Source organism: Ctenopharyngodon idella, chromosome 17 (assembly GCF_019924925.1).
Source record: "Ctenopharyngodon idella isolate HZGC_01 chromosome 17, HZGC01, whole genome shotgun sequence".
Classification (NCBI taxonomy): domain Eukaryota; kingdom Metazoa; phylum Chordata; class Actinopteri; order Cypriniformes; family Xenocyprididae; genus Ctenopharyngodon; species Ctenopharyngodon idella.
Window position 1 is genome coordinate 5,954,515 of NC_067236.1, and position 20,135 is coordinate 5,974,649.

The 20,135-nt window shown below is 35.2% G+C and overlaps 2 protein-coding genes across 3 annotated transcripts; both read left to right on the plus strand.

Moving 5' to 3' along the window:
* The first annotated feature begins 295 nt into the window (after positions 1 to 295).
* Positions 296 to 15,342, plus strand: LOC127499094 (interferon-induced protein with tetratricopeptide repeats 1-like). Of its 2 annotated transcripts, none has more exons than XM_051869211.1 (2): positions 296 to 374; positions 13,678 to 15,342. In XM_051869211.1, the coding sequence occupies exons 1-2, from the start codon at positions 370 to 372 to the stop codon at positions 14,981 to 14,983; spliced, it is 1,311 nt and encodes a 436-aa protein (XP_051725171.1). In that variant the 5' UTR covers positions 296 to 369; the 3' UTR covers positions 14,984 to 15,342. The 2 variants fall into 2 exon arrangements, with proteins under 2 accessions (XP_051725171.1, XP_051725170.1); XM_051869210.1 differs by lacking the exon at positions 296 to 374 and adding an exon at positions 13,364 to 13,467.
* On the plus strand, positions 313 to 3,262 carry LOC127499095 (interferon-induced protein with tetratricopeptide repeats 1-like). Its single transcript, XM_051869212.1, has 2 exons — positions 313 to 374; positions 582 to 3,262. Exons 1-2 carry the CDS (start codon positions 370 to 372, stop codon positions 1,867 to 1,869), a joined length of 1,293 nt encoding a protein of 430 aa, XP_051725172.1. The 5' UTR covers positions 313 to 369; the 3' UTR covers positions 1,870 to 3,262.
* Positions 15,343 to 20,135: the final 4,793 nt, after the last annotated feature.

Genomic DNA, 20,135 nt, shown 5'->3' on the forward strand with positions numbered 1-20,135 from the left:
CTCTGAACAGCCTGCTAGAAATACAGTCACTCCAAGTTGTAAACAAAAATTCAGAAAAATATGATCTAATAATTATCCATGTCACTTAAAACCTGCATCTAAAGAGTTTATTCTTGAGGAAGAAGGCAGGCTCTAGACTTCATCACTATCATTATGTAAACTACACTTTATTAATGTAAAAACAAAACCTTAGACAGAATAGAAAGTTCAGAGTAAAGAATCTGGAGCTGACGTGTTTAATACTTTGTTCAGGTAGATAAGAGCTTGATGATTATAAATACAGCATGATCTTTCAGCAACTCACATGAAGCTCAAATCAGCATTGCTAGAAGAAACATATCTCAGACCAGACCACCACTAACTGTTATTATGGAGTAAGTGCTTTTCCAATTCAAATATGAAAAAAATCTAGTCTTTAGTCATTTACCAGACTAAACTCAAGATTGTGTAAAAATGTTGTGGCTTAGTTGAAATTGTTGATTATCTGTCCCATGCCTATATTTGTACATAAACAAAAAGACATAATTTGTCTCATTTCATTTCATTAATAGATCTTTTTTTCTGAATGTCTGTAACTCTAGTCTAAAACAACGCCTTAAGAAGCTGGAGTGCCACTTCACCTGGGATCTGGAGTACAGTAAAAATGAACTCCAGGATTTACTGAGCAACCTGAATGATGTGGACCAGGAAACGTGCACTTGGCCGGTTCACTATTACAACCTGCTGGCCTACATCCATCAGGCTCTTGGCTCCAGCACAGAGGCGCTGAAGAACCTGGACAAAGCAGAAAGTGTGATCCAGGAGCAGGGAAGAGAAGAGGCTGGAGTCCGGCTGCAGGTCAACAAAGCTAACCTGGCTTGGGTCTACTTCCATTTGGGAGGGATGGAGAAGAGCAAAAAATATCTAGAAGAGGTGGAGAGGCTTCAGCGAATGCATCCTGCTCCACCTGGATGCACTTTACACCCTGAAGTCAGTGGAGAAAAGGGCTGGACGCTGGTGAAGTTTGACTTGTCAAAGAAGTGTCAGGCAATTGATTACTTTAAAATGGCTTTAAAAGCACAACCAGATAGGAAGGAATGGCACAGAGGTCTTGCCATGGTGATGAACAAGGATTGTGTACAGTCTAAATTCACTCCAGAACAGATTGTAGAGCAACTGAAAATCGCACATGAGAAAGACCCAAATAGTTTGCTCCTTCATGCTCAATATTTACTAGAACTGTGTGATCAGAAAAAGGTGTCATCAGAAAACATTGAAAGGGAGATGCAAGATTTACTAGAAAGAAATCTTGAAACTGGAAACCTGGAGGGTTTGCCTATTATTCTCAAGTATTATAGAAAAGAGATTTCTTTTGATAAAGCTATTCAAATAGCAGAGACAGTTAAAGAAAAGTTCCCCTCTTCAGTTAAAGCATTGAATCTTTTGGCAGAATGCTACAAATCGAAGGTTTACAACATGGAAGACAGTGAGGAAAAGGAAATTTTTGCTAGGAAAGCCATTGAGCTCTTTGAGGAAGTTGTCAGACGTAACCCTCACTCATACAAAGTAAAGATGTCCCTTGCATCAATGCACATATATGCACACAACAGGAAGAGAGCAGATGAGATTTACCAGCAGCTCCTGTCAGAGAGAAATGATCTTTCTCCTCATAGGCAACAGCATATTTACTACAATTATGCCTCTCATCTACATTACTGCAGACAGTATGAAGAATCAATCAAATATCACATGAAAGTAGCAAAAATCCAAAGTGATTCAGTTCACAAACAGAAGAGCATAAAGATTCTTCAAAAAACTGTGAGAAAAGGTAGAAGCCCTCAGTGTGAGGAAATTATGCTTATTCTGGAGAAAATTAATATTTCTGATTAAAATGTCATACTTCATCAAAAAACAAACAAACAAACAAAACTTCCATTTGTATACATTTGCCACAATTTTGAAAATTTTAGTGGAGGTGGGAAAATTTTCTTCCTCTTGAAAACCATTTTCTGTGGAATCTTTTCTATAATATCGAAAAATACCAGGCTTTTTTTAGCTTCATTGGTTCTCTCTAAAATTTTTACCTCCTCATTGTTTTCAGCCTGCACCTCAGACACTTTTTTGGGGGGGCATATAGAGGGACTGAATGTACAAATCATTTAAGTCTGCAATTTTGTTTACAACAAGTAACATTTAAAGCATGTGATATTGATAATATTGTGTGGGCTTGACCTACTGTAATTTGATTGGCTGTTCAGATGGTTAAAGTGATTTGCATATTTACCATATAACAGTGAGGAAAGGAAGATTTTGGCTATGAAATCCACTGAGCTGTTTGAGGAGGTTGTCAGACATTACCCTAATCTTTTGAATAAAAGAAATCCCAAAAATGACAGATCACAAACAAAAACAGTATAATAAGTCAATGCAATTCAGCATTTTCTGGAGGGAATTAAGACTTCTATTATAATGTGCACTAACGCAACAGTCAAGTTATAAACAATGTCCCAATGTCATAAAAACAATCATTATTGGAGGGTGTTCTCTTTAAATTTCACTTTATGCAGAAATCTTAATGAAGAAATTGTGAAAAAAAAAACTAGGAAAAACATATAAAGGGACAAATATCTTAATTCCCAAGATATTGTATATTTATTTATATTTTGTTATGCTAATGGACTGTAGCTTCCACAGTACCTGTTCATTGTTTCCACTGATGTGTAAAAAAAAAAATAAAACACTTCTTGGAGCTGAATCATGTGCTTATTGCTTCTGATTATAAATAGTGTTTAATAAAAACACCTGCTTTCCTTTGAGACTTTCATTTCTGAAATGTGGATATACAGATGTTGCTTACAGTACATGTTTCTGTTTCAAATACAATAATAAACATTTAATTATAAACACTGTTTTCTCCCATTCATTTTTGATTAGGTTTTTTTAGTTTGTTGATTAGATTTACTTGACCTGCTCAGACCTGACCTGCTTGACCTGTTGATTTTGCAACTTTGTGAGAAAAGGGTGTTAATTGTTGTTACTGCACTCTGAAAACAGTGTCTCACAAGTTGAGTGCATTTCAAACATGATTTTCTGTTTTTACATTTTCTTAAGGGAACTTTGTAGCTTGCCAGTGGAAAGTCTGAAGATACAGTAGATAATATTCAATTTGTCAGAATGTAACAAACACAAACACAAGGTCACGTACAAATAAATGCGTATTGTTGAGAATCACAAGGTATTTGATGTATTTTCTAAAAATGTAAAACAAGACAATAAAACTGTGTAATTTGTTCCCATTTTTGTCAAAAACCCATTATTCCCATCAAAGTCACAGAATTGTTTGTGACCTTTATATGAAATACAGGCTATCTGATACTGCTTAGCTTACATATCTAATATTATTGTTGTTTCCTTGGCAATGATTTAGCCATATTTTTCATGAGAGTCCAAAGTCTATTCACCAAAGCATTATCTGAATGGTGAGCACAGTCCAAAGAAACAGTCCAAGACTCACACAGTCCAAAGAAAGCTCTGCGGATTAAAAATGTGTGACAGTTTGTTTATCAAACACGTTTGCAGTAGCAAAAAAATTGAAATGAAATCAGACATTTAAATTACAATTCCTGTTTTACTGCAATATGAAACCATATCGTCTTTCAGAAGTCAATTAGAAGATTAAAGATAAAAAAAATAAAAAACATGAGCAGAAAATACACTTCAACGACAAACACAGATATGAGCAATCAGCGTATGAATCTCAACAATAGTGACTACAAAATATTCAGACAATCAGATCAACTCTGGACATCACAAAAAGCTACTAAAAGACAGAACAAATAACAGCAAAAATAAAAGCAAATAGTTAGAATTAAAGATAATAATAGGACAATTCAGCTGCATAATTTATTCATGCTGTGATGCATGCTGGGAGTTTTGTACTATTGTTCCCAGCATGCATTGCGCCATGACACTTTTGATTGTCACCATTGTTGAGATTCATGTGCTGACTCTTGATGTCTTTGTGTATCATCTTAGAATTTTTGTGTTTTTTTTTTTAATCTCACTGATTACTGCAATATAACATGATCTCATATTGCAGTAACAGGGTTTGTAATGTAAATATACTACACTGTAAAAAAAATTCTTGTTTAGTGCTTTTGTTTTTTTATTTTTAGATGCATTTACTAGATAAGTAAAATGACAAGATATTTTTTCTTGTTTTCTGAAAAAAAAAAAAAAAAAAAAAATCAAAATGAAGTGTTTTTTTTTTTTTTTTTTTAAACAAGCAAAATTATCTGCCAGTGGGGTAAGAAAAATAATCTTGTTTCTGTCAGATACATCAAAGTAATCAATTTATATTCAAGAATTCTTTCATTTTTCTGTATAGTGCAGTGAAGATCTTTATAGGAACCTTTTTAAATGGCATTTTGTAAGGGACTTGCCATATTTTATAACAGGGGTGTCCAGACTTTTTTAAAAGGGGGCCAGATTCGATGTTGTGGACACACCTGGGGGGTGGTTCCTTTTCTATTATATATATATATATATATATATATATATATATATATATATATATATATATATAACATGTTTTGTTTCTTGAAAGCATGACAGATTCGACAAAAGCTTGAGTTGACAGTAGAGTAGCTTGAGATAGGACACAGATGTAAATTTAATACACAAACAATATCTGTAAAACTTTTAACAACCTTGTTTTTAAAAGGTGAAATTTAAATATTATTACTGAGTTAGAGCTCTATTCTTATTTAAATTAAAAAGTACTCTAGATCACTGCAGATAAAACAACACATCGCACCTCACTGCATGGCAAAAGGTAAAAATACTGTTTCTATATCTAGAATGGCTTTATGGTATTAAAATACATTTAATACAAATTCGAATGCACAAAACTGCAAGTTTATGACTGTAATTTCTGTAATTTGGCCAATTTCAAAACACTGCTTCAGGAAGCTTCGGAGCGTTATGAATCAGCATGTCAAATCATGATTCGGATCGTGTGTCAAACCGCCAAACTGCTGAAATCACGTGACTTTGAACCGCTGATTCGACGCGAAGCTTCCTGAAGCAGTGTTTTGAAATCGGCCATCACTATAGAGTACCTCAGGGATGACGTGTTTTAGTAGGCAAAACCCGGAAGCGAGTTAGCATTTTAGGACTTCCGGTTCCATCGCCCCGAAGTCAATGGGTTTTTTGAATGGGTTTTTGCTAAATCGGCTGAAATAAGGTCTGTGGTTAACAAAGCCTCTAAATATTTACACGTTTTGATCTATGACATACAACACATCAGTTATAACTCGCTTGTGATTTTTTAAACCTTTATCGTGTCTTAAAAACAGCGGTTGCTAACAAATTGCTAAAAGGGACTACTTCCTTTGCCGGGGACTTTAGATGTCATCATGACAAACAGGACATTTGGACAGCATTTCTCATGAAAAAGTGGATAAGTATTCATACACAGCGCAGATCATAATCAGCGAGCATGTTTTTTAATAAAGTTGTTTTCTAAATAAAGTTTGAGGAAGCTTGGTGGTGGTGACGTTGATCTGTGACCATGGTGTGCTGTAATCCGTTTATTTGTTAGCTTTTTATATCTGACGACTTTTTTTAGGCTTCAAAATGTATAAATGTTGTGTTAACTTGTAAAGATTATCTTGATAGACAAAACGTGTAAGTGTCATAACCCTTTGTTAAACACAGAGCTTATTTTTTGCGATTTTCCAAAAGTCTATGGGAAAAATGCATAGGCTTTGGATCGAGGGAACCCGTGCGCCGCTAACTTCTGGGTTGGCCTACAAAAACACGTCATCCCTGAGGTACTCTAACAGCTCTTCTTGCCTTATGCGCCGTTTTTCCTCCTCCGTTTTCCCTCAAATAAGCAAGGAGTAAGCACCTTTGGCGAGAGAAATGATTGTAAATGAGCATGAGCCCCGTACAGTCTGCCATGCTGGTTTGTTTACACTCAGGCAGTTTGGCGTGACTTGCCTGGAACGCTACAAAGTCGTGAGTTGTTGTCTGAAGTCGTGACTTACGGGCTCAAAAACCTGTCTGGAACGCAGCATAAGCCTAGTCCTAGAATAAAATGGCCCTTTAAACCAGATTAACAGAAATCTGCTTTCTCTGTCATGGTTTAAAATAGTCCTAGACCTAGTCTAGTCCAGAGTTTAATAAACTGATTTCCTGGAGGAAGACTAGAGCTACTCCAGGACTAAATTGAAGCTTAAATTAAACCTACCAGGAGGCAGGTTTAACTTCAGATTAATGTTGTGTTTCAACGAAGACTCATGTATTACTTGGATATATATCGATATTGATATACACTGGATGTATATGTGTGTGTATATATATAATTTTTTTTGATGCTGTTCACTTTTAAACAATTTATTTTGATTTAACACCATTGTTTCTGGTTCAAATGTGATTGCTTCATGTTAAATTGACTTGAAATGGTTACTAGAACTCACTTGATGTTTTCATTTTGAAATAAAATGTTTCAGTCAAGTAACCCAATCAAACAGGACTTTCACTTCCCATCATGCTTTGAACTGGGCTGAAGTGGGAGAGTAAATGTTGAAAAAGTGTTATTTTATGCATTTTTTTTTTAGAAAGATGAGAATATGGAGAGACTTCTTACTGTTTAATGTTCTATTATGTAAAAGTTTTTCTTATGTTAGTGTTTTTTGGAGATTACCGTTGTGGTGAAGTGATGAGCTTGTGCTTGGGTTGAGGACCTGCTAACAAGAATTGCCTTTTTTTTTTTTTTTTTTTTAAATATATATATATATATATATATATATATATATATATATAATATGAAACAACCACTATTATAGTGCTTTGGATCAAACAGTATCATTTCTAGACTGCCAACACTGATTATCACATGTGTAAATAGTTTAGTTTGTTGCTATGTAAAGAACAAAACATATGATTATTATATAGGCTATATATAATAATTCATCTATTTAAAAAGAATTCATTACAAACAGATTTCCAGACATTTCTTTTTTTTTTTTTCACAGCTGATGTATTTTGCTTGCTTTAAAATAAATGTATCTTGTTTAGTTTTTATATTGGAGTCTTTTTTGCTGCCATTGTTTTTCTTGGATTTGCTTCTCAGTTCCATGCAATTTGAAGCTTTGAAGCTTGGTTCATTCCATGTTTTCTAGGCAACCTCTCTCATGCTAATTCAGATTAGCACAGTTGGTTTTAAATTAATCTGGTTTATTTTAATTCAAGACTCCATTGTCCAGGTTTTAGTAATCTATACTTAATCTGTGTTTCAGAAAGCCATTTTTTAAACCACGATTAACTATCCTGGCTTAATTTAAACCCTGTCCGGGAAACCGCCCCAGAGAGATTTGCAGCTTGTACCTGAGACCTCTACGCCGAACTCGAACACTTCTCACTGGCTGTTTAGTGGTCGTGTGATCGAGACTCTCAGCAAGTAAACACATTTGTGAGCCTGTGAGTCGCACAAGTAGTGCTCTTTCGTTCCGCTTTTGGCGCGTTAATGTTTCCCTGGACTGAAATATCTTTATGTCTATAGGTTTTGGCCTCTGTGGTGGACATTATATTTTAGTGATTTTCTCTGACATCATACATGTCACCGTTTTAATGTCACCGTTTTTCTGGATGTCCTGTAAAGAGCACATTCAGGGCTTTGCAGAGATACCAAATTTTTAGAGGTTTCGATATGACAACAACAACTTCTTGGTCTTTAAATATGACTGAAAATGAAAATTAGCACTCTTATGGAAATATGATAATATTTTGTAATTATCATTTAAATCGGATTAATTTTCAAATTGTTTGTTATAAATCAACATCTCAGGAAAATGTTATGGGGTTTCAAATCAAAATATGACTTTCTGTTACGAAACAGGAAATCGATTTCATACATGACCTCTGTAGAGACCAGGACTTAAATCATGTTTATCAGGCATTTTAGTAGATACAACAAGTAAATAGGGAAATAATTTATATATCAATATTCCTATTAATTAATAGATATGTAGCGTCTGGACCAATCAGGCACACAATTATTCATTATATTTAATGAATTACCCATAAACTCACTCTATCAAAGTTCTGTGAACCCATCCCCCTAAAACTGCAACTAGCATCCCAAACGTAGCTAACACACAGGCAGAACTAGGTGTCCTGTTACAGATACATGGTACTTTTACGATCAGAAAGAATTTTCTTTCTGAGAAGGACAAATAAACTCTCTTAATCCTATGTATTCTCTATATAACCACTTGGAAAATGTATAAACATGTATCCAATTTTCCCATCTCATGACTTTCCTTTTCATAGGCTTTATTCTATGTATTAATTCTCTCCTTTGAACTATTTTGGTATTAATGTTCCAGAGTTGCAAATGTGCAGTTAACTGAAATTACATGTTTGGTATCTACGGACTCCAACTTCCGTTTCCTATTTGGTAATTTATGTTACGTTACATGTTACTAACTCTGTGACACATTAGTATTATAAGAATCTAGAAGGTTCTTCTCTCATTCATCCAATCCAGTTTCTTATGCTAATATCCTGCCAAAGTCACAAAGACTCGTAAAGTTCCCTCCGAGGGGGCAACTCCTTATTGGCTCGGACACCTTAAGAGGGTGTGACATCTTCACCCCTTATATTCACTGATCACAAGATCAAGCTCTCTTCTCTTTTACTGACAAATGCTGATGTTAAGATGAATCTGTGAGAAGCTAGAAGCTTCTAAGGAACCCCCAAGCTTGTGCCAGGCTTCGGCCTAGACCTTCCATTCACCAAAGATCCTCTGAATCCAACTGGTTCTCTTTCATCAAGACAATATCAGCAAAGATTCAATGGGAGCCTCCACAAATCGCATCAGGACAATTTTAATTTAACTTGGAGAGACATGCAAAAATCAAACTTAGTCTCATTATCTGATACATTGAATATCCTTACCCCTTTTAAAGAAGGGCCTGTTAAAACTAAACTGATGGTTTGCTCAAGGCTGTTGATCTGCTGAATTTCAAACAATGCTGTAACTTCTTGCTTTCCTATACTCTGCTTCAACTCTCTCTTTCCCTTGGTAAACTGTACGCATGTATGTGTGTGAATGTTAGAGTAATTAAGTGTTTAGTCTAGTTAATAAAGTCTTGTTCATGTCACACGTAAAGTTGTCCGTGTTTCACGCTCATATACTGGAGTCCCTATTCATGCAGATCCTGACTACAGGCTCTGAGTAGTACTGTACAATAAGATTGTTATTTCCTATAACCTGGAAATGAACATTTCTTAGAATTAATAAACAATTAACAATGTGTGTTCATTGGACAACAGGTTAATTGATTGTAATATTAATTTTATTACATTAAGTTAATTTTATTAACCGATCCAAATATTTATAATTAATTAGAACTAGTTATGATTAATTATTCATATTTATTTTGAGCTAATTTGCTACAGATATTATTATGAAAATGTTGCCAATTATTACTCCCATTATTACACTTCTTTTTTCATTGCATGTTGCTCCAAGAACACATTAATATGCAAATTAGATACAGTGTATAGTTGTTTCGATTCATGTTTCGAAACCGTAGTTTGCACAGCCCTGTTTTATAATAATGTCAATCAAACAATGTCACACTTCACTTTTATTCACTCCCTTAATTTACGACATTTAACTAGCACAATATGAAGTACTAGGGGAGAGCGGGGCACAAAGTAACACTTTTTGACTTTCTCAGTTTGTGTAAATTCACTTGGGGTTCAGAGTATTTATTTTTCCCACATTAATTTCACACATGTCTAGTACAATTATGTGGTTTTGTTTCATTAATACAGTGTAGGCCTATTTTCTTGATTTACCCTAAAAGAATGGAAGTGAAATGTGACAACATGCCCCACAGGTGGGGTACATTGTAACATGACCATACAACAGCTTAAATATTATCTGATCTAATAAAAAAAAAAAAATATACAAGACAAACTAAAATATTTTGTCAATAAAATACAATTATTAACTTTTTCATATAAAATGACATTTTTTAATAATTAAAAATAAATAATTTTTTTTGCGTTTGACAACAAACACCGCAAAACACAGCTAAACAGCATAGTTCAAAACATAATAATTAATAATTTCTGAACATTGACTCTCAGTCTTTATTCATCTTTTTCTCATGGTTTCTCAATAGAACTCATAAAAGTATAGAATAGAATAGCATAATTCCATAGGGGCACATTGTAACGCAGTGTTACAACGTGCCCCATCTGAGCAACTGGGATTTAAACCCGGCTCGTGTCTTCTGCTGGTTAGATCAGCATTAAAGAACTATCTAAACTGTTAAATAACAGAAATAAGATTAAAATAATATCAGATTTGTCTAATTTTAAATAAACAAAAAATAGAGATGGAAAATTAACTTAAGAAATTTACTTTTGCTATGGTTAAATAAATGTTTAGTGATATCTTCCAAAGATTTTTTTATTTTGGCGCAATTTTTTCCTTAATATACAGGTGCATCTCAATAAATTAGAATATCATGAAAAAGTTTTTTTTTTTTTTTTCCTGTAATTTAATTCAAAAAGTAAAACGTTGTTTTCACAGTATTATAGGCTACTGTGTTCTCAACAGTTCCCTACTGTAGAATCTGAGTACAGCATATTACCGTAGATTTTGTCGTTTTCACAGCTTGTTACAGTATTATTAACAGTTTCCAACTGTATAAGCTGTGTACAGTTACTGTAGATTTTCAATGCATTCTGGGAAAATATTAGCCTACTGTATATCTAAATACAGTAGGCTAAATGACCGCAAAAAACAACCACACACCTCCTCACGCATGACAGACTCATCATGAAGATGAAAGCCCAAAAGAGTATGGAAGGTTAACTTTTCTTTTTTTTTTTTTTTTCACTTTATGTTTTATTCTGGTGTTATTTGCAAGATATAAAGCTACGTTTTAGTTAATACGTTTCCATAAAAATACGTGAGCAAGCGTTCATTTTCGTATTAAAGCGTATTAAATTACCATTCTCAGGGTATAAATACTGGGTTTAGGTCAGTAATCCCAACAGCAGTCATGGGGAAGTCTGCTGACTTGACAGTTGTCCAGAAGACGATCATTAAGACCCTCTACAATGAGGGTAAGCCACAGAGGGTCATTTCTGAAAGAGCTGGCTGTTCGCAGAGTTCTGTGCCAAAGCATATTCATGGAAAGTTGACTGAAGGAAAAAGTGTGGTAGGAAAAGGTGTACAAGTGAAAGGAATGACCGCAGGCTTGAGAAGATTGTCAGGCGAAGCCGATTTAAGAACTTAGAAGGAGTGGAGCTTCAAAAGGAGTGGACTGAAGCTGGAGTCAGTGCATCAAGAGCCACCGCACACAGACGTCTTCAGGAAATGGGCTAGAACTGTCACATTCCACGTACCAAAACACTTCGGAACCAAAGACAACGTCAGAAGCATCTTACCTGGGCTAAGGAGAAAAAGAACTGGACTGTTGCTCAGTGGTCCAAAATCCTTTTCAGATGAAAGTAAATTTTGCATTTCATTTGGAAATCAAGGTCCCAGAGTCTGGAGGAAGAGTGGAGAGGCACAGAAACCATGTTGCTTGAAGTCCAGTGTGAAGTTTCCACAGTGATGATTTTGGGTGCCATATCATCTGCTGGTGTTGGTCCACTGTGTTTTCTGAAGTCCACAGTCAACGCAGCCATCTACCAGGAAATTTTAGAGCAATTCATGCTTCCTTCTGCTGACAAGCTTTATGGAGATGCTGATTTCATTTTCAAGCTGGACTTGGCACCTGCCCACACTGCCAAAGGTGCCAAAAGCTGGTTCAATGACCATGGTGTTACTGTGCTTAATTGGCCAGCAAACTCGCCTGACCTGAACCCCACAGAGAATCTACGGGATATTGTCAAGAGGAAGATGAGAGACACCAGACCCAACAATGCAGATGACCTGAAGGCCGCTATCAAAGCAACCTGGGCTTCCATTACACCTGAGCAGTGCCACAGGCTAACTGCCTCCATGCCACACAGCATTGATGCAGTAATTCATGCAAAAGGAGGCCCAACCAAGTATTGAGTGCATAGAAATGAACATACTTTTCATACATACTCAGAAGCCTGACATTTGTTTAAAATATCCTTTTTTTATATATTGATCTTATGAAGATAGTGAATTGGTGGGTTTTTGTTAAATGTGAGCCAAAATCATCACAATTAAAAGAACCAAAGACTTGAAGTACTTCAGTCTGTGTGCATTGAATTTATTTAATACACGAGTTCCACAATTTGAGCTGAATACTGAAATAAATTAACTTTTCCACGACATTCTAATTTATTGAGATGCACCTGTAGTGTTGATATGGCAACTAGTAAATACACTAAGTTTCATCATGATGGCATGTGTGGAAAGTTTTAAGCCATGTATGTTACAACTAGCCCCATGTTACTTTGTGCCCTGTGCTCCCTTAGATATAAATAGTTTTCCCTGTATTTGTAATTGACAGAATAACTGGATCAGCTGATGAGGAGTTATCTCTATCCAATGACACACTGTAAAACTGCAGCAATTTTCCATCCCATTGCTTGTAATAAAAGCAGTTGTTAAATGGAACTTGTGAAAACGTTTCATTTCCTGTTTCTGTTAATGTAGGAAAGAGTTAACTGATTTTAAATACACACTGAATCTGATGAAGAGAGATCTAGCAGCAAAATCAGCTGGATACAACAAAATAAATGAGAGTGAGTTTAACTTTGTAAAAAGTAGAACAGGAGAGGCAGAAAACAATTTTTTGGTAACACTTTACAGGTTGCATTTAGTTAACTACATTAGTTAACATGAACTACAAATAAAAATACTTCTAAAGCATTCATTAACCTTATTTAATATGAACATTTAATACATTATTAAAATCAAAAGTTGTTTTTGTTAATACTATTTAATGGAACTGAGCTAACATGAACTACAAACTAACATTAACAATTCTTAATAAACACTAACAATAAACACTGTAACAAATGTATTGCTCATTGTCAATGTTTAATTTTTAACATATGGCAATTATGCAAATCAATTCAACCATCTGAACAGCCAGCTAGAAATACAGTCACTCCGACATAATATCAAATGATTCAAGTTGTAAACAAATTCTGAAAAATATAATCTAATAATTATCCATGTCACTTAAAACGTGCATCTAAAGAGTTTATTCTTGAGGAAGAAGGCAGGCTCTAGACTTCATCACTGCTGTTATATAAACTATAATTTATTGATGTAAAAATGAAACCTTAGACAGAATAGAAAGTTCAGAGTAAAGAATCTGGAGCTGACGTGTTTAATGACTTTGTTCAGGTAGATAAGAGCTTGATGATTATAAATACAGCATGATCTTTCAGCAACTCACATGAAGCTCAAATCAGCATTGCTAGAAGAAACATATCTCAGACCAGACCACCACTAACTGTTATTATGGAGTAAGTACTTTTCCAATTCAAATATGAAAAAAAATCTAGTCTTTCGTGATTTACCAGACTAAATTCAAGATTGTGTAAAAATGTTGTGGCTTAGTTGAAATTGTTGATTATCTGTCCCATGCCTATATTTGTACATAAACAAAAAGACATCATTTGTCTCATTTCATTAATAGAGCTTTTTTTTTTTTTTCTGAATGTCTATAACTCTAGTCTAAAACAACGCCTTAAGAAGCTGGAGTGCCACTTCACCTGGGATCTGGAGTACAGTAAAAATGAACTCCAGGATTTACTGAGCAACCTGAATGATGTGGACCAGGAAACGTGCACTTGGCCGGTTCACTATTACAACCTGCTGGGCTACATCCATCAGGCTCTTGGCTCCAGCACAGAGGCGCTGAAGAACCTGGACAAAGCAGAAAGTGTGATCCAGGAGCAGGGAACAGAAGAGGCTGGAGTCCGGCTGCAGGTCAACAAAGCTAACCTGGCTTGGGTCTACTTCCATTTGGGAGAGATGGAGAAGAGCAAAGAATATCTAGAAGAGGTGGAGAGGCTTCAGCGAATGCATCCTGCTCCACCTGAATGCACTTTACACCCTGAAGTGAGTGGAGAAAAGGGCTGGACGCTGGTGAAGTTTGACTTGTCAAAGAAGTGTCAGGCAATTGATTACTTTAAAATGGCTTTAAAAGCACAACCAGATAGGAAGGAATGGCACAAAGGTCTTGCCATGGTGATGAACAAGGATTGTGTACAGTCTAAATTCACTCCAGAACAGATTGTAGAGCAAGTGAAACTCGCACATGAGAAAGACCCAAGTAGTTTGCTCCTTCATGCTCAATATTTACTAGAACTGTGCTATCAGAAACCATCAGAGCATAAAAAAACAGTGTCATCAGAAAACATTGAAAGGGAGATGCGAGATTTACTAGAAAGAACTCTTGAAACTGGAAACCTGGAGGGTTTGCATATTATTCTCAGGTATTATAGAAAAGAGATTTCTTTTGATAAAGCTATTCAAATAGCAGAAACAGTTCAAGAAAAGTTCCCCTCTTCAGTTAAAGCATCAAAACTTTTGGCAAACTGCTACAAATGGAAGGTTTACAACATGGAAGGCAGTGAGGAAAAGGAAATTTTTGCTAGGAAAGCCATTAAGCTCTTTGAGAAGGTTGTCAGACGTAACCCTCACTCACTTGATGTAAAGATATACCTTGCATCAATGCACAAATATGCGAATGACAGAAAGAGAGCAGATGAGATTTACCAGCAGCTCCTGTCAGAGATAAATGATCTTTCTCCTCATAGGCAACAGTATATTTACTACAATTATACCTTTCATCTACTTGACTGCAGACAGTATGAAGAATCAATCAAATATCACATGAAAGTAGCAAAAATCCCAAATGATACAGTTCACAAACAGAAGAGCATAAAGATTCTTCAAAGAACTGTGAGAAAAGGTAGAAGCCCTCAGTGTGAGGAAATTCTGCTTATTCTGGAGAAAATTAATATTTCTGATTAAAATGTCATACTTCATCAAAAAACAAACAAACAAGCAAAAAAAAAAAAAAACTTCCATTTGTATAAATTTGCCACAATTCTAAAAATTTTAGTGAAGGTGGGAAAATTTTCTCCCTCTTGAAAACCATTCTCTGTGGAATATTTTCTATAATACTGAAAAATACCAAAAAAACAAACAAACAAAAAAAAACACTTCTTGGAGCTGGATCATGTGCTTATTGCATCTGGTTATTAATAGTGTTCAGAAAAAACACCTGCTTTCATTTCTGAAGACTTTCATTTCTGAAATGTGGATATACAGATGTTGCTTATAGTACATGTTTCTGTTTCAAATACAATAATAAAAATTTAATTATAAAACACTGTTTTCTCCCATTCATTTTTTGATTAGTTTTTTTTAGTTTGTTGATTAGATTTACTTGACCTGCTCAGACCTGACCTGCTTGACCTGTTGATTTTGCAACTTTGTGAGAAAAGGGTGTTAATTGTTGTTACTGCACTCTGAAAACAGTGTCTCACAAGTTGAGTGCATTTCAAACATGATTTTCTGTTTTTACATTTTCTTAAGGGAACTTTGTAGCTTGCCAGTGGAAAGTCTGAAGATACAGTAGATAATATTCAATTTGTCAGAATGTAACAAACACAAACACAAGGTCACGTACAAATAAATGCGTATTGTTGAGAATCACAAGGTATTTGATGTATTTTCTAAAAATGTAAAACAAGACAATAAAACTGTGTAATTTGTTCCCCTTATTGTCAAAAACCCATTATTCCTATCAAAGTCACAGAATTGTTCATGACCTTTATATGAAATACAGGCTATCTGATACTGCTTACATATAGTATTTAATATTATTGTTGTTTCCTTGGCAATGATGTAAGCATATTTTTCATGAGAGTCCAAAGTCTATTCAACAAAGCATTATCTGAATGGTGAGCAGCTCACACAGATTATTCACTCCTAAGTCCAAAGAAAGCTCTGCGGATTGAAAAAAAAAAAATAAATTGTGTGTGACAGTTTGTCAAACAGGTTTGCAGTAGCAAAAAAAACCTGAAATGAAATCAGATTATTTTTAGTTATTGATGGTTTTATAATCATCGTGAAATAACCTGAATCACTGATGTCATTAGAATATAATCATTGTCTAATCATTAATACATTTAAATTACAATCCCCGTTTTATTGCAATATAAAACCATATTGTCTTTCAGAAGTGACTTAGAAGATTAAAGATAAAAAAAAAAAAACATGCGCAGAAAATAACAAACTTTAACGACAAACACAGATATGAGCAATCAGCGTATGAATCTCAACAATGGTGACAACAAAATATTCAGACAATCAGATCAACTCTGGACATCACAAAAAGCTACTAAAAGACAGAACAAAAAAAAAACAGCAAAAATAAAAGCAAACAGTTCGAATTAAAGACAATAATAGGACAATTCAGCTGCATAATTTATTCATGCTGTGATGCATGCTGGGAGTTTTGTACTATTGTTCCCAGCATGCATTGTGGTATGACACTTTTGATTGTCACCATTGTTGAGATTCATGTGCTGACTCTTGATGTCTTTGTGTGTCACCTTAGAATGTTTTTAATCTTTTCACTGACTACTGCAATATAACATGATCCCCTGTTGCAATAACAGGGTTTGTAATGTAAATGTATTACACAGTAAAAAAACCCCACATTTTTCTTGTTTACTGTTTTTGTCAAATTTTTTAAAAGTTCTTAGATGCATTTACTAGGTAAGTAAAGTGACAAGATATTTTTTGTTTTCTGAAAAAAAGAAAGAAAAAAAAAATCATAATGAAGTGAGTTTTTGCTTGAAACAAGCAAAATTATCTGTCAGTGGGGTAAGAAAGATAATCTGTTTAAAATCTTGTTTCTGTCCCAAACATTAATTTCTAACCAGATTGACTTTATTTCTGTCAGATATCTATTGAGAATTAACAGAGGTTTAGATGATGATGTTCTGTTGAAAATGTTCAACCATCATTGCGTTCAGTGTTTGCTTTAGTTGTGCAGTTTGGCTCTTGACTAAAGGGCTGTTTACACAACACTGTTTTCAACTAAAAATGAAAAACTTTGTGTGTTTTGACCATTCATTTACGTGACAATGTTTTTTTTTTTGGTGGCCTGAAAAAAACAAACAAAAATCTGAATCTGTGAAAAAGGTGACAGCATGTACATGCGTATTATGTGTTCAGTCTATCCACCTTACTTTTTAAGTAAGGTGTTTTCTTGTGAATGTGCGAGACTGATTTATTATTCCGATTTATTAGCCACTATAGGAAAGTAATGAGAAGAATATCAAAGTGCAGTAAACTGAAAAAATAAGGCACTGGGACGCACTAGACGATTTTCAAATCCTAACCAATTTTAAAACTGTGGGAGACCACAGACATAATGACAGTTTCAACCAATTTTTAGCATTATAATCCTCTGAACGCACACACTAGATGATTCGACCGGACCTCGTGAAACGAGATCACATGGAGACTCGCAAGATCAAATGTGACTTGAGAAGGAAAAACAAATGGAGGACAATCAACGTTGTCAGCAGGCTCTCCTGTCACATGGGCAAAGACTTTAGATATAGAAAGACGGTTCACTCCTATTAGTAATGAATGGGAGAAACTGCAACGCGCAATGTGTCGGAATATGTCCAGCCTGTTAGGTCTGAGCAAATCGCTGATTGATAAAGTCATTATTGTGTCACTGCAGCTACAGTTAGAAGCTCCGGTTCTCATATAAACCTGAGACTCGCGCTTAGGACTGCACATGCGCGTTGGCTCACCTAGCCTGAAAAATACGCTTTTTTAACACTATTTGAGCATAAGAAACAACATTTATGGGACAGTTCATGTCAGATTTTGTTGCTGATTTGAAATATGTTATTTAATTGTGAGTTTGCCAAGCAGTTTATGAGATTTCAGGATTCCCCCATTCAAATAGATAAGACTTAGTCTTGGATGCCTGAAATAGCTGCCCGGAGGTGTTGCAAATATGGCGGCTGTGTGAACAGACTTTTCTTGAAAGAGACTTTGATATGGGTAATCTTCTTTCTCAATACTCCACTTTCATGGCATGTTTGTGGATGGCAAGTTTCAGCGACAGAGGCATGCAACATCCAGTAGGTGACGCTTGCTCATCAAACATGTTTGATATTTACGATTTGAGATCGGGAACGCTCCGTCTTGATCGGGAGCAGTTAAATAATCATAATGCACCCCCTCCCCCATCTCTCAATGGAAAAAAACGCCTGTTATTGTAATCTCATAATGAAACAAAACTCAAAATCTCATTGTGGAAACAAACCGACAGTCTTTGAAAACTGTAAAGGAATAAAACCATCCATCATCGAGATCTTGTAACAGAACAAAACCGACTGTCTTTAAAATCTTGTAATGAAACAAAACTGACCGTCTTTGAAATCTCGTAATGGAAAAAAAACAACCATCATTGAGATCTCATAATAGAACAAAACTGACCGTTTGAACGGTTTCAAAATCGACTATCATTGAAATCCAACCATGTTTTTTAAAACTCAAATGAACAAAGGAACAAAACTGACAATCATTAAGATCTTGTAAAGAAACAAAACCTACCATCACTGAACTCTCGTAACGAAACAAAACCGATCATCTTTGAAAGGAACAAATCTGACTGTCATTGAGATCTCACCAAGGAACAAAACCAACCGTCATTGAAATCTCGTAAAAAGAACAAAGAAACAAAACAGACCGCCATTGAATTTTCGCAACCAAACAAAACATACGTCATTGAAATCTTGTAATGGGACAAAACTGACACTGAAAATCGACAGTTTGAATCGTTTCAAACTCGACTGCCATTGAAATCTCATAACGGAATAAAACTGACCATCACTGAGATCTCTTAAATGGAACAAAACCGACCGTCATTGAGATCTCACAACTAAACAAAACCGACCATCATTGAAATCTCTTAACCTAATAAAACCAACAGTCATTGAAATCTCGTAATGGAACAAAACCAACTGTATTGAGATCTCGTAACTGAACAAAACTGACTGACAATGAAAACCAACTGTCATTGAAATCTCGTAGAGGAACAAAACTGATAGTCATTGAGATCTCGTAACCGAACAAAACCGGCTGTCACAGAAATCTCATGATCAAATAAAACAGGCTTCATTGAAATCTCGTAAATGAATGAAACTGCCATTGAAATCTCGTAACGGAACAAAACCGTCTGTCTTTAAAATCTCGTAAAAGAACAAAGAAACAAAACCGACCATCAGTGAAATCTCGTAACCGAACAAAACAGGCCATCACTGAAATCTTGTAATGGAACATAACCCGCCATGAAACAAAACTGTTTTTGAAATCTCGTAACAGAAGAAAACCGACAGTCATTGAAAACTGACAGTCTTTAAATTCGCGTAAACGAACAAAATCAACCATCATTGAAGTTTTCGTAAAGGAACAAAACTGAGCGTCATTGAAATCTTGTAAAGGAACAAAACCAACTGTCATTGAGATCTCGCAAAGGAACGAAACTGACTGCTATTGAGATCTCCTAAAGGAAGAAAACCGACCGTCATGGAAATCTCATAAAGAAACAAAACAGACTGTCATGGAAATCTCGTAGTGAAACAAAACTGACAGTCATTGAGATCTCATAAAGGAAGAAAACCGACCGTCATGGAAATCTATAAAGAAACAAAACAGACTGTCATTGAAATCTCGTAATGGAAGAAAACTGACACTGAAACCCGACTGTCTCGTCACAAAACAAAACAACCAGCTTGAATTGTTTCAAATTCAACTATCATTGAAATCTCATAACAAAATAAAACTGACCATCGTTGAGATCTCTTAATGGAACAAAACCGACCGTCATTGAGATCTCACAACTAAACAAAACAAGAGTAACACTGATATCTCGTACTGGAAAAAAACTGTTGTTAGTGAAATCTTATAGAGGAACAAAACCGACCGTCATTGAAATCTCATAACACAGCAAAACCAACTGTCATTGAAAACTGACAGTCATGAAATCTCGTAACCGAACAAATCCGACCATCACTAAAATCTCGTAAAGGAACAAAACCGACCGTCATTGAAATCTTGTAAAGGAACAAAACCTACTATCATTGAA